This window comes from Pecten maximus, chromosome 11, assembly GCF_902652985.1.
Source record: "Pecten maximus chromosome 11, xPecMax1.1, whole genome shotgun sequence".
In the NCBI taxonomy this organism is placed as follows: domain Eukaryota; kingdom Metazoa; phylum Mollusca; class Bivalvia; order Pectinida; family Pectinidae; genus Pecten; species Pecten maximus.
Window position 1 is genome coordinate 9,308,789 of NC_047025.1, and position 27,628 is coordinate 9,336,416.

General features: G+C 35.7%; 1 protein-coding gene across 1 annotated transcript in view; it reads left to right on the top strand.

Annotated features, from left to right (window-relative positions):
• The window catches only part of LOC117337929 (sodium-dependent neutral amino acid transporter B(0)AT3-like), a 69,535-nt gene extending 41,907 nt beyond the window's left edge, over positions 1–27,628 (top strand). The window contains exons 2-10 of the mRNA XM_033899077.1: positions 9,549–9,853; positions 17,710–17,871; positions 18,700–18,810; positions 19,172–19,373; positions 20,540–20,661; positions 21,534–21,735; positions 22,952–23,111; positions 25,168–25,330; positions 25,542–27,628. Coding sequence (XP_033754968.1) covers positions 9,549–9,853; positions 17,710–17,871; positions 18,700–18,810; positions 19,172–19,373; positions 20,540–20,661; positions 21,534–21,735; positions 22,952–23,111; positions 25,168–25,330; positions 25,542–25,775 — 1,661 coding nt within the window. The 3' untranslated portion in view covers positions 25,776–27,628. The remainder of the gene's footprint in view (positions 1–9,548; positions 9,854–17,709; positions 17,872–18,699; positions 18,811–19,171; positions 19,374–20,539; positions 20,662–21,533; positions 21,736–22,951; positions 23,112–25,167; positions 25,331–25,541) is intronic.

The window sequence follows — 27,628 nt, forward strand, 5'->3', positions numbered from 1 at the left end:
AATGAGAGTTGTCTCCCTTGAAAAATGTGGACCGGTATAAATTGTCTATTGTGAGCATTTTCACATTGTTTTATTTTCAGTTTCACCACAAGAAGCGATAGTGTAACTCCATAGGGACTCTTTTACCAAATATCAGCACCCAAGTACAATCATAAAGTGATGTGTTAAATAGCTTTCAACATTTGCACAATTTTTTTTAAATGTGTTTTTTCCCCAAAAAATATTTCAGTTTAACTCCGGCAAGGGATAGTTTAACCCCCACAGGGAACCTAATACCATGTATTACTATGCCTTTCAACACTCACAATATAAACTTAAAACAAAGTCCAAAGATTTAAAGACAAAAACAAAAAAAACACAGATTTAAAAAGAAAAAATCCAATTTTTTTTTTAAAGTTTTACTCCAGGAAGGGATTGTGTTACTCAATAGGGACTCTATTGCCAAATATCAGCACCCTAGTACAATTATAAAGTGATGTATTAAAACCTCTTAACACTTAACGCAGAAATATTCTAAGTCCAAAAATTTGAAAATTCTGTTTTTTTTCCCAAAAAAATCTTTTAGTTTAACTCCGGCAGGGGATAGTTTAACCCCCACAGGGACCATACTACCATAAATTACGATGCCTTTCAACACTTGCACCAAAAATTTAACATTTGGAAAACCAAAGCCGACGCCAACGCCGGAGTGACGACATAAGCTCTCACTCTTCTTCGAAGAGACGAGCTAAAAACTCGACTTTAGTTGCCTCCCGATGTCATAGCGCTCTGTCTACCAACGCAGTGTTGTGACGCCACAAAGCAAGTCAGATACCTACATCTTGTGTGTCCTTTATGTTTCCTTACGAAATATGAGGACACATGGGCGATCCTCAGATTCCCTAATCGAAGTATGGCCGATAAAGTTACTAATGCGTTTTGTCGGCACATATTGATACGTACTGCTTTAGAGCAGAAACTAATCACGAAATCAAATTTTAATTTCAATTTCGAAAATCTGATTCAATATCACCATGATACTATCTGCAAGTTACCGCTGTTCCAACTAGATCAATAGGCATTTTCTATCCCCTCTCTTTGGAAATAGTAGCACACATCAACGATCATATAACCAGGCGGTCTTCTGAACTGTCCAAATGGAGAATTTGGACCAGAAGGTTTGTACTCAGTTGATCTAACACACTCGCAACAAAATCTCACTCTTGAGTTGAACAACGATTTATTGATGGAAGGTCAACCAATCTTCGGGCTCAGGACAATATGATAGTCGACAAGTCGATCTAACACACTCGCAACAAAATCTCACTCTTGAGTTGAACAACGATTTATTGATGGAAGGTCAACCAATCTTCGGGCTCAGGACAATATGATATTGATTTTTGTTTGAAATATATAAATAAGAAGCACGGTTAATGCCCAAAGCAGTGTTTTATTGACATCATGAACTTTATATCTGAAAGGCCTCCTACACATCTTGATAAACGAGATTTATTTGTTTGGCTTTGTTTGTTTAAGGCGCTCAGACTTGAGCGTCCTCGCAAACATCTCCAGCCATACATCAGTAGTGTCTGGAGATGATTAGGACATACATAGGGGACATCCCATTGAGGTGTCACAGTCATCTAGGCACGATAGCCAGACACGACACACAATCGTATTAGGCTATGATGTTTACATGCCCATGATGATTGGATGTTAAAGGAAATTGTTCCCATAATCACAATATCCGTGACAGATGTCGGCTACTGAGGGATAACATAAGACATGGTTTCTATAGATGCAGTTTGATGAAGATTATGAGAAAGTCGTATGGTCGACATCACGATATCATTTGAAATAATCTTTTTCTTGTTGTGCAATATGAGGTTTCTATGATCGGTAATATGCCGGGTAGTTCAGTTGTCACCACCCTAGTACTTGTTTGAAGATGTATGAAGAGGAAGAGGCTTAACGTCCCGAAACACCTGTTTTCCTCCTGTACTTTTGCATGGGTCTATATGCATATTGATATTTGTGCTCATATTCTGTCCCTTTTAATCGATTTCGACTTAGAATTACGGGGTGGTTGGCGGTTTGATATTCTCTCTTGATTTTCTGACAATAAGCTGTCATGACATCGTTCGGCTGACACCATCAGAGCATTGCTGGTCCCTCTAGCACCCCCTTACATCCCGAAACACACAAGGAAAATGACGTTCCACATAAGTACATTTCACGGATCATCTTTGAAATTACGTAATAAGGCCTTTATAAGACAGAGACGATGTGATATAGACCAGTCAGTACAACAATGGACCGATGGATGGCTCCCTACTCGCGGCGGTTTGTGTCTCTCATGGAAACTCAGATCACGAACCGTCCTGGGCTTTCGCGCTTATGCCCTTAGGGTTATACAATTTATCCCTTTTGCTCTGATAGCATTTGAAGAGACGACTGTCTTGCGTTCAAATTCAATTCAGTGTGGTAGTCACAAGCTTCTACAATACGACTATGTCTCAATATGGCCATAGTTGTACGAACCCAGCACACAGCTATATACGAACGACATCACCGAGGATTGAGAAATGAGTGTAACGACAGGAGAAATAAACCAAACGATAACAAATCTTGCATTATTTTCTCTTCATTCTAAGTGATTTGTTTTTTGCTATATATTTCCCGTTCTTTCCCGTCAAATCTTGCTTCCGCTGTTTTGTTGTAATGGTGTCTCCTACTCCAACTAGACAGCCGTTTCATATGACCTTGACTCTTACTAGGCGTTAAAACCGAGGCAAAGATCGCTTGTTATTTGATTTACGTGCGTATGTAAATAAGTTTGTTCTCACGGAATGACAGAAAATATATTAAAAATTCAAATGGGACACCGGTCTATCTCACATTGCACTGATTTCCGGATTACTGGCGTCGCTTCTGAGCGGCAGAGATAGACAATAAATCTCCGGAGATTTCCATGTTTTGCATCAAATGCAAACAAAGTCGTATTAGTTATTCTCATCGATTGCTGTAACATATTGGAAATTAATCAAGAGAGTGGGGCGTCGGCACACAAACTTACTCATTATCACACAATCACTTCCGGCAAGCCATCTCTCTTCATATCACGTGACTTCCACAAAACATTACCTCACATACGAATGCAATCAATGTAACATTTTGATTTTTACGTTGAGTTTGTATAGAAAATTCAGTTCAATCTCGAATGCGCCATAAAAAACGTAATGTACGTTTAACATACAAGCGATATTATGGTACGAGGAAGCCGTTTTTCTATATATGGCGTTGCTGCGTTGGGAGATTGCTAAATATCTAACTAAAATGTAATTATGTAGCACTATAAAATCGCATTCTGGATTTGAATCGATGTTGTATGTTCGTTGATGGAGTGATTGGCCAGCGGTGATGCAGCCTCGATACGCTCTCATTAGTAGCCTTACAAACACCCCCGCATCACAGGTATATTCAAACAGAAACATCAGCTTTCGGTTACTGATCAAGAGGAGTGTTTCTCCAGGCAACATGCACACGCACATTCAGCACGCCAACACTACCAGCCAAAGGCATGTAACACGTGGAAAGCATTTATCGACACTCCTAGTGTTTATATCAAAACGAATTTTAAGTATACTGGGTAAACAAAAAGACGCTGTAGGCCAAACATTACAAGACTATACCGTCATCGGTACAAAGATTGTTTTACATTGTGTCATGATACCTAAAACTAGAATTAGAGGAGAGTTCACTGTCGGTAAAAACTCGCCGCCTCACATTGCATCACCGTATCACACACTAGCTATATAGATTTAAGGGCCGAGTTCACCATCGGTACAAAGCTCGCCTCAAATTGTATATCACTATACCCCACACAAGAATTAGAGGAGAGTTCAATGTCGATACAAAGCTCGCCGCCTCACATGTGATACCATACCACACACTAGATTTAGGAGCCGAGTTCACCATCGGTACAAAGCTCGCCTCAAATTGTATATCACTATACCTCACACTAGAATTAGAGGAGAGCTCAACATGCAATGCAATATTTAAAAGTAATCTAGACTTAGTTTCAAGATGGCTTTGTATTGAAGTAAGCATTGCAATTGTCATTATAATGAAACATGTTTGATTCCGGGAAATAATAGGTAATCCCCACAGCAACCCTGAAACCATATATTAGCAATCTAGTACACTTATAAAGGAGTTTACTGATCCCGTTCAACACATGCACCAAAAACATAACAGTTGGTAACCAACACTGATGCCGACGCCGGGATGACAACAGAAGCTCCCCTCCCTCTTCCAGAGGCGAGCTTATTCTTTTTCTTATTTCTAGTTTTACTGTGCAAAATCTTGGAGGAATTGAAGAAAACACAGACAAGTTCTTGCATATTCTATAAAATGCCAATATTTGGCTATAAAAGGGGCATAACTCTGGTGAAAATAATTGTAAAATCTTCCAAGAAGAACGTGTTTGAGCTATTAGGCTATAGAAAACTTGTAATAAGTTTCATAATAATCCGTTGATAAATAAGGTTAAGAGAATGCTATTAAGAAATGCTAATGAACGGGCCTTCTTCTGGAAAATATACAATGCTGTTACACAAAATGTTGAAACAGTGCCCAAAACCCGTTATATATGTTAAACATAATTGCTCCCGGTTTTACTCTGCAAACTCTTAGAGGAATAGAAGAAAAAATAGAAAACGTTTTGCATTTTCTACACAATGCCGATATTTGAGAATAAAAGGGGCATAACTCTAAAAAAAACAATCGTGGAATTCCGTAAAACTTACTCGTTCGAGCTTTTGGGCTATAGAATATTTGTAGCAAGTTTCATAAAAATATGTTGATAAATAAAGGTGAGAGAGCGCTAACAAGGAAAAGTTAACTGACGGACGGCCAGAGGCGACTAGTGGGGTGTAGTGTTTTGTCTATAAACTTGTGGGGTGCACGAAGCAAGTCGGACAGAATTTCAAAATCTGTTTTTATTTCCGTTCATTCCGTCGCTAAAAAAGCACATGCGCAGTGAGATTTAATATTGATTTATGGTTAAAAAAGGAAAATACTTTAAAAATCGTCTCCTATAGGCGACGAAGATATTTTGACGCAATGGATCTGTGAATGCATCCCACAAGGATGTTAAGTGAATACGGACAGACGGACGGACGTACCGTCAGTGCAGGGTATATCATAATACGACCCGTCGTTGACGGGCTTATAAAATATATGTTTTACTTCCTAACAATATGGAATGAACATCTCAGGGACTAGAAAACACATACATCGGTTTGTTTTGCCTAGTGTACCTTAACGTGCTGTGTGACTTCCCGACACGTTATTGTTACAATTTAATACGGGATCAATATTCTATATACCAGATGTATTACTGTATGAACTTTCTCATATTGATTGAAGGGCGCTGGCTTGAATTTTATATTCTTATAAGGATCTCAGGATCTTAGGCAATAACACAAAATGAATTGTTGTGAATGCAATTTTGCACTTATGATAATTTTATCATGTTTGCCAAAAGCATTTCGATTCGCTAAAATTTATAGGAAATGACGTCAATATGTATTACGTCACTTGTATTTGGCTAGAGGAACTCAAAAGTGATTTATCAGAGCAAATAGTCCGTTAGAAAATGTTCTTTAATCATATTAATATATGTATGTCTATAAATTTGAGCTTTAAAAAAATGAAACTGTATTAGTTGTCCCTGTTTTGGCCTGATTTTCCGTTTCAAGATTGCATACCGTCATATTTATAAAATCAAATAAACAAACAGTTTTTATTGGCATACTAATATGAAATACTTTATGTTGATAGTGAAGTGTATTTTCGAGTTTCAATCCTTTGAAATATTTCCCGTAATGGAATAGTCTGTATATTCCACCTGGTGGATATGGAAGAGGCCATGGCTTATATGTTGGCCCAATTGCGACAAAGATTTTTTTTTCGTGTAGTATTTTTTTTTTATTCTTACCGGTATATTATTATACAACGTATAACACTTTTGATACATGGCGCACAACCTCACCTAGACCAGCCAATGACCTATCATGAAGTTCCAGTCACAAGCAGTTTTAGGAGATAAAGCTCAGGAAAAAGCTTAAGTGCGCAAATACGAGAGGTACGGCCCGACGGATAAAACGCAATACTATATTGACCAGTCAAATCTAGAATGAATAAATAAGGCTGTCACCACAGAGATGCCTTTTTTCCTGACTCTAAAAGGCGGAATATATTACTTTCTGGAGACCTGCCATTAAATAACAATTATATTCTTCTATCAACACTGAAGGATCATTTGGACCAACTTGTAAAAAATAAAATAAAATAAAATAAAATAAAGGTAACAGAAATGGCCATTGCTTTCTTTATCTTGTACAACAGATTGACATATTCCTAAAATATATCTTTACTGTTTCAAATTGAAGATAGACTTGTTGTATTCTTTAAAAAATATCTCGTGTGTGCTACATGTCAATGAAATCTAATAAAATGTGTTTCATTGTAAATATATGATGCATAAAACCTTGTCTTCGCGCTTTAGCATACATCGGTAGTAAGTCTATCCAAGGATAGACAAAAAGAGCATTGTCACAGAGTTTGTCTCTCTACCCAGGAGGGCATCAACGGGACGTTAAAGTTTAATCTTGTGTGATTTAAATGCATGTAAAATAGAGACTGTTCTTGAAGTGTTCTCTTTCCACAAGGTGAGTTAACTCCCTAAACCCATCACACTGCCATTCGCAAATCGAAAAGTTAACTTAACTGTTTCCTAACACAACAGGCAGCATTAACAGCCGCCTTGCTATGTTACTGAAATAAAACCGAAACTCTTGAAAAAGGAGATCGAACGGAAAATTACTTTTCCCGATTAGTTACACAATAATCAATTCTTAATTTCATTTTTCCTGCTTTTACTTCCCCGGTCTCTTGATTAAGTCTAATATCGCAAGGAGATGTGCACCGTTGGCATGTCAGCGGCAGGTGGCATCGACTGTCATTAAGGCACAAATTGTCAGCATCGATTTCCTGATGGGTTAGGCTCAAGAGTCATAAAAACGCACTATTCTCGTTTGTTTTTGTGGTTATTGGTGTTTGGATTCGGATCATTATATTAAACTATTATCAAATTAACGTTAATTGTATTTAATCCTGATCACCATGTCAGCCCCTGGAGAGCTGAACTGTAAAGTAAAAAACATTAGCGGTGTAATATGTTATCATTGGTAACAACTGTTCCGGAAATTACCGTTGTTTAGATACCCACTCCCATATCCGGTAAACATAAGGTAAACATATGAGAAAGTGTATTTGTTTTCATGAGTGAACAAGTCTCTGAATGAAATGTTTATTAAAGCTGAACCACCTCGGTTGGGAGGGTTTATGAAGTAAACTATCAGCCGGTTTTCTGGCAAGAAACAATTTATGTTTTTCTCAACACCCTTCGAGAAAAGAACATGTAGTCTTTATAAAGTAATTTTTTAAATCTTTAGTTTTTATTTTGTTACTGCATGTAGGAATCCGAATGCGTGTAATCTTTAAAATATGGTGTAGTTCTGCAGGGTGTTATTTATATTTCTTCTGCTAAGAGGAAAGGGAGTTAAAGAGACTAAAGTTGGTCTGCCCTCTTTTCCACATTTCATCCTCTTACATATGAACTCTGTATATCTCTCTTGGTCGACTGGAACACAGATGAGAATGATAACTTGTTGATGGACATAACACATTACCCGTGCCGGGATTCGAACTAACGACCTTTCGGTCACGTAGTCCTGCGTCCTACAACTATGCCACTGTTCCTCCAACAGAAGGGAATCACAGTCTAATATTAGTCTCCTATTAAACAAACATGTTGTAGGATAAGACAGGGCTGGTGTTTTTCCTGATGTTGCACGGCTTAGATCATGCAAGACACTGGTTTGTCCTCGAGCGGGATAAATCGAAGTCTAGACTAGAATGTGGAGGTGTAGGTACTAGTTATCGCCAGACTAAATAAGTAATAATACAGTTTGGAGAGATTCCAAAAACATACACCACTTGCAAAGTCGTAATGCATCTACTGTTGCAAAGCAGACAATGGATAATCTAACGTGATTGAATTAGTAATAAGCGGAAAGGTTATTCGGCTAATTAAAAAATATCGTATGCGCTGCGTAGTTGCAATTCTTGAATATTTGAATATTTCAGTGAATGTTACCTGCTAGATTTATCCGTGTTTGACTTTGGGCTAGTTTTATAGCTTTAAAGATACTGGAGACATCGTTTATGCCGGGGTTCACGTCAGAGCATCAGGCAGCGACATAGGAAAACGGTTTTTTCTTATGTAAAATTCCTTTTTATTCTTTATGTTTATTCGCATAATTCTAGTGACAGTAAAGATTTTTCTTCCAATAAACTCCAATATTTCTCCGTATATGTTGAAAATTCATTGATGCGTTTCAATACCAATTGATGTTTTTGTGAAACAGCTTCTTCGTATCTGGCTTTCACAGCCAAAAATACAATTGAAAATATTGCATCCCATCGTATCAGAGAATGGTAACAACATTTGTTGGAAATCTATATATAGACATACTTGTTATGAATGCTCAAAGCTGCTGTTGTGAACACATTGTCTTCATTATGGTGAACTACGTCACTATCACATAATGCAGACAATAGCATAGTCATTAACATTAGACAAGGGAGTAGTAAGAATGGCCACTAGACAGTTTGTAATTATATAGAGGTTCATATCTAATGAATTACCTCACACCATGAACCGCAGTACGTATAGACGTGGTCTTTGAGGATGACTTGATAGTACAAAAGGTACTAGTCGACAACTTTTTTACTAGATTTCTCTTACCGAATACGATAAACAACTGTTCACTTCACGGAGGAAGCCTTTATAAATATGGGACTAATACGACATACATCGAAATATTCATATATGTATCTCAAAATGTCCACGACTGTTTACATAACATGTTTACATGATGTAATAGGAAAGAGTAAAGAAAAATACACTTCCCGCCCTAGAGTTCGACCTAGCGACCTATCGCTCTCGAGGCAAACTTCCTACCACTAGGCTAAAGGGAATATATGTTAGCCTGAGCTATATACTCTCCATTTAACACTACTTCCTCCTAAACTTTGAAAGTCTTAGGCCCTGAAGACAACCTAAAACTAATTTCTTAAGCTTCAAGGAAGCCTCTCAACCTCCTGCAACTTTCAGTCGGAGTGGTCAAAGGCACCAAATCTGTAATAGGAAGGAGTAAAGAAAAATACCCCGCCCGTGCCGGGCTTCGAACTAGCGACCTATCGCTTTTGAACATCCTACGACTGGGCTAAATGAGAAATTACAGCTAGACTGAGCTATTAAGGTGACCAATACTCTCCACTTTGCTCAAAACGCTATTATTTGTTTAACAGAAACGAGTTCAACGTAGACAAGAATTGCGAAGTAGGACTTTCCAATGCTTGTCGGTTTGGAACGTCTCCCAATATTGTACTTTGAACACTTAAATCAGTAAATAAAATATATTTTTCTTCCTCTTCAGGTGCGTTCCTCATCCCTTACGCCATCATGTTAGTAATTGAGGGTATCCCCTTGTTCTACCTCGAGTTAGCCATTGGTCAGCGCCTCCGGAAGGGGGCAGTCGGGGCCTGGAATCAAGTCTCGCCACTTCTACAGGGTCTAGGTTTGGCATCCGCCGGAGTGTCCATCAACCTTGCCCTGTACTACAACACCATAATGGCGTGGTGTTGTATCTACCTAGTACAGAGTTTTCAAAGCCCCCTCCCCTGGTCAGTTTGTCCATCCACAACTGAAGGCAACGTCACTGTGATAAACGCTGAATGTCAGGTATGTATCCGAATTTCTAGGTGTGTATCCGAATTTCCAGGCATGTATCCAAATTTTCAGGTGTGCATCCGAATTTCCAGGTGTGTATCCAAATTTTCAGGTGTGTATCTGAATTTCAAGGTGTATATCCGAATTTCTAGGTGTATCGGAAATTCCAGGTGTGTATCTGAATTTTCAGGTGTGTATCCGAATTTTCAGGTGTGTATCCGAATTTCTAGATGTGTATCCGAATTTCCAGGAGTGTATCCAAATTTTCAGGTGTGTATCCGAATTTTCAGGTGTGTATCCGAATTTTCAGGTGTGTATCCGAATTTCTAGGTGTGTATACGAATTTCTAGGTATGTATCCGAATTTCTAGGTGTGTATCCGAATCCCTATATGGGGTCTCCTACATTCTGTAAAGATTTTATTTCTAATTTGTTTAATTTTTGTTCTTTCGCGGAAAAGTAAAATCTCGTTGTTGATTATATCGAAATGCAATCAAATGGAAAAAAATAGGCATTTTCATAACTTCATGAAAAAAATAACTATTTTTCTTTTTATTTTGTAATTAATATTATCATTATTTTACGAAATTAAGAAAACTCGAAAGCACAAACAGTCCTTTATTGTAATTTTATAATAAAATATAAAAAATAACGTAAAATTATAATTGTGCCTTTGAATATTGTAGTCCCTCAGATTGATTTTGCTATTATTGCAATAACGACATATCTTGATAACATTGATTTTCATTTATTTGACCTGTTATTTCTTCACTCATCACAATATTTTAACACAAATGGAGTCCTTCGCCTTTAACGATCAGAATATTAGATCGTATAAAAAGCGAAAGAATGTAATCAAAATGTAATTTGAAATGAAACCTAAGGGTAACGGTGGCGATACTTATTACTCATTTTTCTGTTATGCAAGATAAAACTGATGTGTTATATTTTCCTTGGAAAGAACAAGTTGTTAACTTCCCGTCAATACCACACCCATGGCATGGAAACTAGCAAAGATTAAAAAGAGGATCCAATTCTTTTTTCGTTTGAGCTGATTGAAAAAATAAAGGTTCAGCTATGCTATTATTCATAAAATTGTCCAACTATACATTTGTGACAGTTTGACAAAAATTGTTTTGTACGCCTTCTCAAAATATCATTTCTTTCATTCCCTGACTTATTCTGTTCGGAATAGACAACTTCTTTTTTTAATCTTCGTCGATTATATTTTCTTTCAACGGTGTTTGCAACAATTTACCTGTATGACAGGTAAAAGCTTGTGTGTTTTTGTACGAAATTTTGCTCGAACCGACCTAAAACTTGAAAAGTCAATTCAATTAATAACAAACACTGTCTAACAAAATATGATATTGAATTGTCAAAAATGGACATGTAAAAATAATACTGAACGGGATAAATTGCCTATACAGTGGACCCGCAATAATCCGGACGCCGATAGTCCGGAAAACTCGCAGTCCGGACGGAATAGCACGGGAACGGATTTCCGTAACGTTATTTGTACTCACCAGTCCGGAAATTCGGTTTCCGATTCCGGAAGCCCATTTTGGGAACGGAAAGTACTTTTCATTAGTAAATTTCCCCCGATAATCCGGACGATTTTTTCACCACGAGGAGAGAAAAATGTCGGGCAAGTCACCCGTGTCGACAGCTGTACAGACTATCGCTTGACATTGTGCGTAGTCATAGCGACCGCTGCCAGGTCATAGCCCCGGGTGTTTACCTGTGTTACAATGTAGCTCTTTTATAACGGTACATTGCTTTTCTTTACGATCGACCTAAATGCTTCAGTATTAAAGGGTTTTATAGTGTAGACTGGTCTTGCTTTTATCAACTTGACGTACAATATCTATTATAGTTATTTTACATAGTGCTATTTCGTAGTTAGCAATAATTAATTCACTAACATACAGTATGTGATACGATACTTAATCAATCACAAATGCATGTAATAAATTTATTATCGGTAATTAACATCACTAACAATTGTATTGGGTAAACAAGGATATCGGCTTGTAACACCGTTACGTGTAATGACGACTCATTGAAAGATGCATGTTATTAATTACACACATGGTACATTTACCGGGTCTTTCATTTCAGGTTCATAATTTACGTAAAAAACGTACATTGTACATAGTGGGTCTTTCATTTCAGGTATTTAACGTATGTAATTTCTACTCGTTTGTGAACCTCTGGGACGTAACCCATGTGTGTTGTTTGTAGGTCACATATGTCCGCTATAAATAAAACAACTTTCACTTCACATGTTCTTTTAAAAACATTGTTTATTTTTTAGTTTCTACAAAATAAAAGAAAACAAGAATCATATCAAGAACATAAGTATATTTATTTTTTAAAAAGACTGACAATTAGACGTGTTTATGAAACGTCATTAAAACGTCCCGTATTGTATAGAGTCAAGGGAGATAACTCTTACACAACAATTTTTTTTGACCTGGTAGACGAAATTCGGTAGTCCGGAAAACTCGTAATCCGGACGGTTTGGGCTGGGAACGAAGGTGTTCGGATTATCGAGGGTCCACTGTACATATTAATTAGGACAGTAACATAATTTCAAACATCTTAAGGACCTTTAAGCTTACAGAATTACGGACAAGCGCTTACGAGTGTGTATGGTATGTACTAGATAAGTAGTTCTTAAAAAAGGTGAACGCCAAAAGTCACTGGTCGATCATAGTCCTCATTCGTCAGATTCTGCTTACAACACACACACACACACCCTTTCCACCCTCTGCAGGTGGTTCCTTTGTCTACTCTTCATTGGACAATAATTATTTTTTCTTTGTTTTCATTAAATACTCAAATGTGATTGGTCGAAAAATTCTTTTCCTTCTTCTATGAAAGAAATTCCGAGAATGGCGCAAACATGTGACGTCTATGTCTATTTAGGGGACATTGCAGAAACCAAAACAGATCTTCCCCCCCCCACCCCCTAACAACACCCGATATCTGAAATATTTCCTTTCTCAATATGCCATCAATTTGGTTTTTAATTTACACTTGGAGTCTCTTAGACGCCCATCCTTATATGACCATGGCTGTTGTGAGGACGTTTAACCCAAAACAACATCTTTGTCTTCAAATACAAGAGTTATAAATGAAGTGCTAATTGATAAAGAAGTTTTCATTGTGATCATTCAATAGCATTACCAGGATAGGAATTTAGCGTTTTTTGTAAATGTGTAATGAATAATAAAAAAGTATCATTCCCCATCAGCAATTTAATTTTGTGTCATCACTTCATTATCCCCAGATGGGGATCCGGCCGATTGAAGTGCAAGTGCGGAATACACAGAATTTAATATCGTAAAGGATCCGCTGTAAAAAAAAACGGAATTAGCTATCGAATTAAACTTTTTTTTACCACAAGTCCTACTTCAGGAAAGTGATGTTAGTGTCAATTCTGATATTTTATTAAAAAGTCGATCTACTTGTCAATGTCTATAGAGACTACTGTTGAACATGCAGTTTCTATTTCAATTTATGAGTCAAAAGAATGTAGGAAACTCAGATAGTGGTTTAATTATCACAATGTTAAATATTTTTCAACAAGGCATCGCAAACGATACAAATCCCCTCGCGTGCTAACACATAAACTCTGACGCAAAATGGGGGGGGGGGGGGGGGTTATTGCAGGACATTGAAATAACATCAGTTGCCATTTGCACTGAACTGCAATAGACATGGATGGGCTTATTATCAGGCATGGGCTCATTGCCAGATAAATTGGTATATATTGTTATGCATTCAACAGTATCTGGTTACGCATCACACTAGCAACTTCATTTCCTGATAGTTATTATAATTAATAATTAATTCGAGGTATTCCCATGCTGGACCCATATATCGCAAGAGCGCTGACAAAGATTTTCTATAAATAGTAACGCTGACCTTGCCCCTTGACCTTGGCACCCTGAAACAGGAACTCTTTCGAGGTGTTCCCATGCTGGACCCATATATGAAGTTTGGTCAGGATCCGTTCAGAAATGAAGTTGCAAGAGTGCTGACAAAGATTTTCTATAAATAGTAACGGTGACCTTGACCGTAACCTTGGCACCCTGAAACACAAACTCGTTCGAGGTATTCCCATGCTGGACCCATATATGAAGTTTGGTCAGAATCCGTTCAAAAATGAAGTCGCAAGAGTACTGACAAAAAGTGAACATACGTACGTACGTACGAACGGAACGCTATATCCCCTCCCCGACTTTCGTCGCGAGGGGATAATAAATAGCATTCTTAATCTGACGGTTTGTTATTTAAAAGCATTACATTTCTGTACTGGTTAGTTAAGGATATATTTAACACTAAGAAAGCGTTTCGGTTTAGTTTTTATTTTCCGTTTGCATTAAAACCTCGCAATTACAAGTTGTAGTTCATTACAAATGCTATAAAGTAGTTAAAATGAGGATTCACGAGTGGATCTGTCATGACTATTGTAAGAATATGTTATCACATTAATTATATTTATTTTGATTATGAATAATTTTAATTATATTATATATAGCTGAAAACTGACTGAGGAGCGGGGGGATATACCTGCTGTATCTCACAGCACGTTGTAAGAAGTGACTGATCGTGACGCCTCTCTGCTTGGCCGGAAGTGGTTCTGCCTATGTCACCTGTTCAGTGGACATTGGCGAGCCCTATATTAAGGCCATCTGTATCACACTGTATGTTGATCCTAACAGCCGACTAAAAGTGGGACCCCTGAGTAATCGGGGACTATCTTTCATGTCTTTTATAAAGTGGACATTGAAATGACGTAATATATCATCATCCCCCATCGTGCCGATCTAAATTCTGTCCTGTTTCCTCAATACTGTTTCTGTACTTTGTTTTATTTTATAGGTGTACCTTTGACACCTATCCTTGTATGACCCTGGCTGATTCGAGGACGTTAATCACCAAAAATAATTGTATACACTGTAAAATATATCGCAATCAAATGAGATATACAGGGTGTATGCCCGGAGAATGAGTCAGGTGGAATAGATTTATTCTCTACTGCATTAAATATTGTATAAAACATAATTTAATGCATTTCGCTTTATAAACACTGCATCAAATACTAAACTTAGATTGTCCTGCAGATTTTGATGTCAGCAAAAATTGTTAAATGCCATTTCTGCTCCATAGCATACCGATGAACCATGTTGAAATTTATAAATAACTATTCTTGTACGAGCTATAAAGATACGTTCGGGGCTAGTTTGATGTTATGATTTTACAAAACAACATTTTAGAAAATGCTATAAACAAGTTATACTTGACATATATAGTACATGAAACATCCACAACATCACGCTTGTGTTAATAATGTTGCCGTATATGTAGTCACATCCTCCGAAATAATTGTTTTCGTGCGGATGGGGGAGTTACAATAAATCATTCTGTGAAATCGCCCGAATCGATTTTCTAAAACGTGGTGAACAAAATCATTCAGTACACTTGGTGTGCCTTTCCGATTCATAGTTTTGCATTTTGATGATTTTCTAGAGTTGTGGCCCTTTAATTATGTCCTCCAATAAAACTTGTCCGGAGTAACGCTACTTACTCTTTATTTCATAAAAAGGACAAAAGTTACTTTGAATTTGACCTTTTCATACAATTTTTTTCCCATTTCTTTGGAGCCATGCCCCTTTAATGAAACACTTCTGTTTAAACCTATTGTCATTGATCAGCACGTGTTAATTCATTCTGTTATTTTTTATTATTCTTTTAGGAGCAACTTATCAAATCAACTTCTAATTTGTGATATCACCTGTGAGGACAATATAACAATTGTGATACCCTAATTTAAACTTTCAACCGGATATTTTGAAACTTGTTGCATACTTTTCTTAGAGAACAAATGAGCTTTAAGGTTTGTTTGTTTTTTTTGTTTTTTTGTTTTAATTATTATGTGTTCCTTTTAAAATACCATACATGGGCATTAGGATGTGTGTCGGAATGTTGCTTGCCTTTTTTTATGGAACTTGGGTCTCCATGAAAATTTAGATTTCTGGTTGTATTTTGCCCACGTTTCATTGCTATTTTTAGTCAGAATTTGTAATCTATTGTTTTTGTTTGTTACAATTAATACCGTTATAAAGAATTATATCATTCAGGTTATTAATGAAATCTTCTTTCAAGAGCGATTACGTGGTGGAATGGTGTAAGATGAAGATATTACGTGAAAAAATAAAATGAGAAAATTATAATCACGTGCAATAATGTGACTTTTTGTTGAATCTTGTGACATGAAGTGTTATTTGTTGAAATCAAAGTATGTTGATATCGTTGCAAGGCTTTTTGAGGTATTCGATACGTGTTCATGAAATTGTGTATAATTCATTATATGATGAAAGTGTTTGGCCTTCATTTTGTGATGAGATTATGTGGCATTCATTATATGATGAGATTATGTTGCATTTGTTATATGATGAAATTGTGTGGCATTGAATATACAATTTATGATGAAATGTGTGGCATTCATTATGTGATGAAATTGTGTGGCATTCATTATGTGATGAAATTGTGCGACAATTGTCTATACAATTAAATTATGAAACACTTTCGTATCTCGTGAAATGATGGAGGAAATCCAATTTGAAAGAATTACTTTTGACATTTTATACTATTGTATTCATTGAACTTTTGTGACAAAATGTTGATTTATGCGATGATATTTTGAAATTGGACATTTGACATATATCGTATATGACTATTGGTAATGGTTTTGTGATGAGTTCCAAGATTGATTATTTATGAAATGTTTGTAGTTAAATGACCGTCGATAACAAGGCAATGTAGAACCAAGACGTTCTGATAGTGCTCCAATAGCACTGATCAATAAATACATGTATTTGTTGGATGTCAAGGTCGTATATTGTTTGCCTCGTTAAAACAATGTGACGTCAATTTCTTAGTGCATGGAGATATGATCTGTTGTCAACATTTCTATATAATATCTACACTGCTTTTTCTGGTGAAATCCAACTAATGGGTCAGATAACTTTAAACGATACTTGGCAAACAACTTTATTGATCAGATGACTTTTTGTTCTTTCTTCGTTAACCTGCGAAAAAAATGCATTTTATGATTTTCTTTCGTTAACTACGAATCGGATGATCTTTTTTTTCTTCGTTCCTGGCGCTTAGGAAAGGTCATTTTGAATTAATACTTTAACTCATATTTAAATTTTATAATATAAAAAACAGTGGCGTGCTGATGTTTGATATCATGGTTAATATTGAACTTTACCGAATTATATTTAAAGTATTGTATTGGTATGAAAGATATTTCCATATTATTAATGTGATTATAATAAAGCGAAATTGACGAAAACAAACGATGAAAATGGGAGGAATTCAATTCTAAGTAACATGTCGTTAGCGAATTTGATGTTTGGGGCATAAATCTGAGAAAATACAATGTACACAAGACTACTGAATAAACACATAGTTCCAATCCTGGTAATATGTCCTAGAGATACAAAATTAAAATACAATGTTTGACCTTTATCATTTGGTTACATCACATTTTTTGAAGACTCAATCTCGCTATGGTGTTCTAACAGTTAAATAACATTTTAACAATAAATATATATTAGATATCATTAATTCTTATATCTTACTGTATGTTTCGCAAAAATTCTACACCTCGCGTATCACAAAATTCTAAATCAATTTTACTGGACTAAATTGACTACTTTTTTGTTTCAGTGTATCCCTATGTTGAATGACATGTATTGCCTTCAATGTCCTTTTGTACCATGTTCAACATGTACCACTCTGTAACAAGCTTTCTTTGTATCAGTTTATATTGTTTCTTTCTCTCCTAAGAAAAGTGGGTCCACCTCCTATTTTTGGTACAGACAAACATTAGACATAGCGCCCTCTGTAGAATCACCTAGCGTCATCAACTGGAAGCTGGCCTTGTCACTGTTGGTATGCTGGACCATTGTTTACCTGTGTCTCATCAAAGGAATCAAATCATCAGGAAAGGTAAGTACTATGGAAACAATATAAATGCCAAAAACAAGGTTTGTTTTAATGATTTTCGCAGTTCAGTAATTTATATTATTTCAGTTAATGCTAACAATGCTCTGGTCCCGTTGTTTTGTTATTCTCAGGGGCGGAATTGTATCAAATTTCGTTATCATGGTTGACTGTGGTCGTCTCATCATGCCCAGGAATTTATTTGATATACGTGGCTAGTATCAGTTTATATGCTTTGACGTAAGGACCTAGGTATCAAGGGACTGTACTTCGTTCTGTGGACGGCAGGGGTTGATTTGTTACTTTACCACTATTATTTATTTATATCTTGCATTAGATATCGCACAATACGCATTTATCAATATCTCTAAAAAAATTAATACTAAGAACCTTCATTTTTTTTTTATCTATATTAATATATATTGCATTGTGGTTTCACATTAACTATGTATTAATCAAGATTGTTTTCATATAAATATACATACATTCTAGTCACATGTCAATGATATGATATCATTTTTGCGTCTATTGATCTATGTCAAGTTGGCGCTTTAAAATGTCACCTCAGATAGTTTATGCTTTATGTCATTCATTCAGATGATTCTGATTTTCATGAAATCCTTCAGGCTATAAACATACAAGAAATCATTTTATTATTTTGATGAAATTGACGACACAAGGATATTCCAGGAAGTATGATTGCTTTCATATTGACAATTACTACAATATGACGACCATTCAATGAATATGTAACCCTGATCATTTATTAAGAGACCCCTTGACGGTTCGTCTCAAAGATGAAATTAAATGATAAACCCCGACCTCTACTTTCAGGTGGTGTACGTCACAGCAACATTTCCATATTTGGTGCTCGTTATATTTTTCTTCAGAGGTATCACACTTCGCGGATTTGAGCGAGGTTTGTGGCATCTCTTCGTCCCAGAGGTATGTAGTTTATTTTTAAACCTGAATATTCACCTTTTTCATTAGTAATTATTAGTGTATTTCCATATTATTAGTGTATTTCCATATTTATTTTTATGTTATCAAATCACGTAAGAATTCTGATCTATACGTATCTCAGATTTTTCGGGGAAAATTGAAAGCAAATCACGATTGCAATCGATCTTCTTGGTTTAAATAATATTTAATTTTTCTATCAAGTACATACTACAGTTTTTTAATATATATAAAATGAGGATTGGAAAACAAGCTGAAAGCTTATATTAATCCCTGTCCTCTTGATAAAGTATATAATGTATCCCCTGTTTCACATAGCTAGAGTGTTGAATATAATATTTTTCAGTGGAAGTCTCTTCTCGACCCCAAGGTTTGGCTAGACGCTGCCACTCAAATCTTCTATTCGTTCGGTCTGGCATTTGGCTGCCTGATCGCCCTTTCCTCCTATAACCCTGTCAGAAACAACTTCGCAAAACAGGCCTATTTTGTAACCATCTGCGATTTCTTCACTTCAATATTCACTGCAACCGTCGTGTTCTCCATACTCGGTAAGTCATTGACATTATTGATATAATAATTGCGAGTATGGCTAATACTCAAACAACGCTTGTTGATTTATATAGCTGTGGTTTTCCCAAAAAAAATTTGCTGTCGTCTGTTAAACGTACATGATACATATACATTTAAAAATACATAGTTTATTGCTAGTAATTTTCTCTGAAATACTAGTACTGTCATAGGGGATTTCATTGAGTGGCTTATAAGTATACAGTATCACATAAATTTAATTGTCACCCTTGCTAAATAACGTATTTCCGTTTAATTCACCTTTCCCTACTTTTCATACAAAAGAGTTCCAACTATTTGTAGTACTATTCACAACATATGATATATGGATAGAGTAATTAAGCGACAAGACAAAATAATCTATTAACTCATATATCATATACATTACGCTTTGGCGACTAGTACGAAATGTACTGTCCCCTTTAACAGACAAATGGCTAGTAAACAGGATACACTATCGTATCTCTATGATAAAGATATACATGTAGTTGTGCTTCTTGTTCTGCCTTAATTCGTGATCACATAGTATGTACACGCTACTCGAGAATGAATTTTAATACTTCCATACTCTAGGTATGACAGGCCTGTAAAGTGGTTCTTGCTGTTAAGCAGCATTGATATTCAACTGTACAATTTTTTGTGTCTTCATTTAAATGAGACACCTATTAAAACTAGCAATTAGTAAATAATTATACAAACTCATCGACTACTGTTTATGTCTAGAATCCATAGCAGGATAATGTTGGTATTATGAAATAGACAATAAAAACAGGAAATGGATTTACCGTTCGATTGCAAAGCGCGGGGCCCCTAGGTGTGAATGGATAAATACAAGACAATATATATAAAGAAATATGATCGAGATTATTGAGTTAGAATTCGATGAATTCTGCTAATGCATTAATATATGTTATGATGAATTATATATCTAAAGCAAAAGACGCTTATCCTTCCGGGACATATGGTCGATATGGTACATATGTAATCTATTTAAGGGTCTCCTTGCAAATCTGTTTAGTTTTGATATTTTGACCCGTTGTTTTATTACATTGGTTTAAAACGGATTTAAAACGATTTTTTTTCAAAAGGAAATGAATAAATAGACGGATTCGGTGAATATATCACCCTCGACTGCTTTTTGTTCCAGGATTCAAGGCTACAATAGCATATGAGGAATGTCTCGAAAAGTATGGCAACGGTACTGACGTTATCACCAATGGACACTCCCACGTCAATCATACTTGTGACTTCAAAACTATTCTTGTTGAGGTGAGCACTACATAAAATGTACGTCAACGGTTCATTTAATGTTATTTAACAGTTATAAATGATGTGAAACCCTGGCAAATACTAGCCGCACTATACCGATTGGCTCGAGAGATCTCTTAAGCTCGATCAGTTGAGCGAAAGACTAGTAAGCCAGAGGTCCCGGGTTCTACCCTAGTGGAGGCAGTGATTTAGATAAGATTGATGAGGCGCTCTGTTACAGATATAAAAGCATATTTTTGAAAATTGAAAAAACAATTCTTATAGACGATTGTCCTAAAGACATAAGATATCACCTTTCAAAACAAATTTAGAGTTAGAATATCGAAACATTATAATTTAGAAATACGATATGCAAGACGTCTGTTGTAAGGGAAGTAAGTCCTAAAAAGATGCCAACTGTAAAAGAAGTTGTAATTATCTCTCTTTACAGTTACGATTAAAGCTCTACCAATATTCGTGTTGCTGAATAAAATATGCCGAACTTATTCCGGGCCCATAGTCCGTAGTCCTGTAATGAAGGACGTTGTTTTTTTCTCTGCTGATAAAGTAAAACAAACTCATTTTAAATGGTAACTATCATTCTTTACGTGATTTTTCATTTTCAAAATGAGTGGCGGTGAAGAGGGATAATCCAGAATGATGTGTACAGATTTACTGTCTTATTATCGTGGTGAAGAAATAATACCTATTAAATGACCGTTGGAAATGCTTCATTATTAATGAATTATCTATTAATTCCCTCACTCCGTGGGATTGCGACATCATTAATTAGTAGTGTCTTATGGCTTAAGCTTTTGATAAAATGTTATTAATATGCCTATCTTTATCCTTCATCGTCTGAAAATAATCATTCGTACTTGATTTCTTTACAGTCCGGTTCTGGGACAGGTCTGGCGTTCATAGCCTTTACAGAAGCAATCAACCAGTTTCCAGTGGCACAGCTTTGGTCTATCCTCTTTTTTCTTATGCTTTTCACGCTCGGTCTGGACAGCATGTTCGGAACACTAGAGGGCGCTCTAACCTCCATTAACGACATGATGCTTTTCCCAGGAGTTCGCAGGGAAATTATGTGTGGTATGATCAGTCTAATATTATCTTGTATTAGATATTGATTTGTAAAATTCACTTCATCTACCGTAAACTTATTCTTGTTTACTCAAATGATTGATTCAAGTCGATAATTTGAACTTTTTCAGGGTTCCTTCACCTAAGCAGATTTTTCTTTTCTTTTCTAGCCTCCTTTCTGTGAACAATTATAAGATATAAGATAGTAAACATATCAGAAATAACAGCGAAATACATCAGAATAATATAATTTTTGTACCGAATATTTTACATATTTTGATGAAGATTTACACTAAAACATACACGTTCTAACACTTTCTGATGCCAAAACACACATATATCACAGCCGCATCTATTTAAAAACATATTAAAAAAATAATTTTGTATTTGTTTTTGTTTTGTTTTTTGTTGAACGGTAAATAGTTTCTGTACGCGAGCCCTGCAGGTAGGGCGTAAGAATTGTACCTGCTGCCCCCATTGCATGATCGTAAGAGGCGACTAAATTTGGGATCTTATTTTTTCTCTTCTTTCTCAAGAACTGTATTCTTCCTAACGTCTCCCTAGACACTGCCTCACTTTTGGCCTTTAGTTGAGCGTTCGCCCCTGTGAGGAAGGCTTTGGGTTCTGTCCCCTGGCCGAGACATACCAGAGTCTTTAAAAATGGTAGTTGCTGCTCCTGCTTAGCGCTCAGCATACAAGGTGTGGGACGACTGGTTCGCCCGTTGTCAGTATAATGTGACCGGGTGTGGTGTCCTGCTGGGTGTCTTCGGCAGTATGCTTCAGTGAGGTAGCACTATAAATCGGCTAACGTTCCGGCCTATCACAAGGAGACTTAACACGAACATACCGCAGCCTCCCAAAACACACATACAAACTCACCACACGCATGCATGTCGCACGCACGGGAGGCCGTCCTTAAATGACCTTAACTGTTAATAGGACGTTAAACAAAACAAACCAAACCAAACCAAAGTTTCTGTACGTTCGAATGACTTGGTAGATACGATGGTAGATATACACAAAATTGAAATAGTCGGTTATATACGGAATTTGTTACAGAATTTTAAAATGAATCAGGTTGAGCCAAATACATAGATTTTAATATACTGTGTTTTTACAATCAATTCTTATAACGTTATTTCGTGTTAGTAATGTTTTCACTGTAGTAATTGGTATGTTCCTTGACTTTATTACGTATTGATTTGTACACCTTTTGTTTTTACAGGTGTGGTGTGTCTTATATCATTCGTCATTGCGCTGTGCTTCTCCACATCTACGGGCTCATATGTATTCTACCTATTCGATTCATTCTCAGCAAACATTCCCCTTCTTATCATTGCCTTTATCGAGTGTGTAGCTGTCTCCCATATATACGGGCTCGATCAGTAAGTATGACCCATTTATCGTTGTGTTGCCCTATTTGTATCAATTGTGTACACTTCAGCGTGTTTTGATTGGCTGCGCCCGTCGTAAATCGATTATGACGTCATATTATTGACAATGACGTACTTCATTTATCGAAAATTGGCGTAACAAAATGACTACTTCTGTTTTATTTGTCTTCGCATTTTTACTTTTAAACCCACCAAAGTCTTTTTTCTGGGTTATGAGATAAAACCTTTATATGAAAGACAAGGCTCCCAAAAATATAAGCAGCTTAGATTCGTTTCATAAAATATCATTTAAGCATTTATGTCATTTTTTTAGTCTCATCGGGATATGAAGCAAATTTTGTTTGCAAACTGTATGAATCCGCGAAGCAGATTGTTACAGAAGTTTGCAACCAAAATTTGTTTCATACCCCGATGAAACTAAAAAATAATTGACATCAACGCTTATAATCAATTTTTGAAAATGATTTTCTAATTTAAAACATGATTTATGTACAATTTTACTGGTTTTAAATGGGATTCTTTTTCTCAAATCAATACGCAACGTCAGTTGTCGTATTGTGACGTCACAATTTTCGCGCCATTCTCGGAATTTCTTTCATAGAAGAATGAAAAGAATTTTTCGACCAATCACATTTGAGTATTTACCATGAAAACAAAGAAAAAATAATTATTTGAAATTGAAACTCATTCAAGATCCTTTAAACAGTACGACCTCGATCATTAGGTATATACCTATACATACGGCCTTGACCAGTAAATATATCACATACATGCTGGCCCAACAGATGAATACATAGCAAATGAATGCTTAATACTGTTGAGCAGTACCTATGAAAATTACGAATCTTTTAAAGCATTTTTCGCAGTTGTCCCTGTTGAACAGAATTCACGATGATAAATTACAGTAGTAAACACTTATATACAGTTATGTGTATACAAAGCATATCAATATTCGCTGGGTATATTTAGAGCTAATACAGAATATAACTATACCATTACTCCTCGTTTTGTTAAAGTTTTATTTTTCGACGGTTAAAATGAAGCGGTTCTTGAATTAATTCGAAGCACAAACAAACAATGAAAACCATAATCTTTTGAGAAAAACATCCTGTACGGTTTTCCTGTAATGTGACACGATCTTGTAGTCTTTGGAATTATAGTTTTATGAAATGATGGGATCGCGTACAATATCACAATGAACGTTTGTAATACAAGTATGGACATTTAGGCCCAAGTAAATAATCAGAATTTCTTTATTTGGACCCCATTGTGTTACTTTTATTGTGTCACTGTCTGTTTCTTCATATCCCTAGACAACAGCAAAAATTATTAACCTTTCCTAGAAAGGTGATAGGCATTATCAATCAAGCCACAGACAAGGACCCCGATTATCTATTGACGGTAAAATTCTGAGATGATTGTTGAAATTTAAACATGTCAATAACAATATAATGACAAATTTTCTTTTCCATTAGTGCCTGTCTCTCTTTTTTTCTTTTTTTTATCTTAGGCCATTCTACTGTTTATATATAAATATTTCATATCATTTATATAAAAATGAATAATATAATTTATATATAAATGTATCATATAATCTATATTATAGAATTTATATATAAATTTATGATTTATATATGAATATATAATATAATCTATATATAAATATATAATATAATTTGTATATAAACATAAAATATTTGGCACAGGAAGAAAAGAAACACACCTGTTTAGTATTCTGTAAGATATCAAAGGTTATGACCTTTTGCCTTGTAATCTTTCTATTTATCTCAAATTCATTTGTAGCAACTGCTCTCTAATGCTGTTTAAAGGGACTAAATGGCTAGATTTTCTCTTAAATAATATATCAAAAAGGGTATAAGATTTAAAATGATGTAAAAAGTTATGCACTTTATGTTAATTATAAATTTCAAAAGTGCACAATGCATGAAGAAATTATTGAAATCTAACCATTTAGTCCCTTTAACAATATATATCTTTATCATATTTAAACAATATTTTTATTTATTTGCTTATTTTTATTTTTCAGGATGTCATACGATATTGAGATGATGATTGGCACAAGACCTAATTATTTCTTTTTGATATGCTGGAAGTATATAGGTCCACTAGCTATGATTGTCATATTCCTTGCCAGCATCGTAGAGATGTTTTCGACTGGATTATCATACGATATATGGGACGCTGGGAAGGTATTTCTAAAAATGGACATTCGACGTATTTTAAAATATAGATGATATTATTGAAGATCAAACTAACTGAAGTATCACTAACATAATGAGAACTACTAACCTGTTAAATGTTGTAGTATTATATCATTTTTATAGCGTTAACTACAGTGGTCATCAATTTGTGATGAAATCGTTTATCCTATAAATTCACATATTTTGATGTATTTTGTAGGGTTTCACAGTGACCGTACCGTTGCCATGGTGGTGCTTGCTTGTTGCCTTTTTGCTGGTCATGTCCTCTGTTCTTTGGATTCCATTAGTCGCCATTGTAAAGTACTTCCATATTATAGACTGGAAACCGGAAGTTCCGGCATTCTTCCCGGAAGAGGAACTAGTAGAAGAAAAAAATATTAAGCCTCACGTTACCACAAATTTCGAGAAACATGTTTTAGGCTTTAAACAATAACCAACGTAAATAGATGGCAAATGAACGGAAAGCAACAGTGAATATCGCTGGGTCGGGGCGGGTTATACACCATGATTGATGGATGAAGATGGATTATTTTCAAGGGAGACAACTCAAATAACACATAAATACAAAATATATCTCTATCAACCTATTAGAGCTCCTACAATGGTGTTATTAGAACTGGAAAAGACATTAGTGCACAAGGCGAAAATTAATATAGGGAAAAAGTGTACAGAGACAAAAAGAATATCGGAACGTCCGGACTGGTGGAAAATATGCATTAACAAGTATGCGACTCGGTAACGATGTGTTACGCAAAAGAAAATGCAAAAAGAACGAAGAATTTTACTAATTTTTAAGATCAGAGACTTTCTTCTGTCTAAGAATAGAGGATTAACGCTTGACATGTGTATTATCATGTATATAAATATGTCGGAAAACAAACCAATTACATATCAAAGCATATGGTATGCAGAGGAAAGACATCGCGTATTGACAACTGTCATGCAAATGAGAGTGTACAGGTTATCTACAGTTGTCTGGGCAATGGGCGTGTCCATGGGAATGAGTGTTAGATTTGGACAGCCGTCATGGAAATGTTGTGTCCATACCAATGGCAGGGTACAATGTATTGACATTTGTCTGGGCAATGGGCGTGTCCGTGGGAATGAGAGAGTGTTAGATTTGGACAGCCGTCAGGGAAATGTGTCCATACCAATGGCAGGGTACAAGTTATTGACAGTAGTCATGGTAATGGACATGGGAGTGAGAACAGCCTCAGGGCAATGGTGTGTCCAGGTCAATGGCAGATACAAGTTGTTGACAGTTGTCATGGTAATGGACATGGGAATGAAATAATAGCCGTCAGGGCTTAATGGTGTCTCCATACGAATGGAAGGGTATAAGGTATCGACAGTTGCCTTGGCAATTGTGTGTCTATGGCAATGGGATTGTATAAGATATCAAGGTCATGGGAATGGGAGAATATAAGATATGGACATTTGTCATGAAAACGGGCGGTCATCAGGCTGTTAAGATAATAATGACAAGTTTTTCAGGGTATTTATAAGGAACGGCTTGAATGTGTAAGACTACAAAAGAAAGAATTCATCAAATCAAGGTCATGTATTACATTGTTAACGGCAGGGAAGGTCTCACGAGGTACAAATGGGATATATGTCCTTCAATGTGTTCTTATTTTATCATTACTAACAATCAATTATTAACATTTTATTTTTCAGAATTCTGAGTGAAACTTTACACAAATTTATATCTTGCACTACAGTCGGTGTAAACTATTAGATTTGAGTTAATAATTAATTTGGAAGAAAGTCGAAAATTAATTAAATACTGCATATAATATCAAAAATATTTTCATATGAAAAAAATTATATAAACCAGTATCAACATAAACATATGCATATTTCTGTTACTGATATCAGCGATAATCTTAAATTCACGGTCAAATATCGCAAACATACATCTTTCATCAACACACAAGTTATGTAACAATTTAGATTTAAACGATCTCTGACGGGTTTGCCAAGAGTGTTATTTCAGTTTTAGATAGATGTTGAGAAGGTGAGAGAGACTAGTGTTTGTTGAGAGCGACACGAACCATGGAAGATGGTAGTTGGCAGATTAGGGTCTTCTTTGTTGCCATGGGACTGTGTAGGAAAGCGATGGAGTAGTCTTATGCAGTAGATTAGTTTGCATTAGTTTGTGTGTCATAGTCATAATCAACTATGTGTTAATATAGCGTATATATATATATACTTATAGAGTATAACAGTAAAACTTGATATAGTTTTGTTAAACAAAATGATAATAAAGGTGTTATATATCAATTG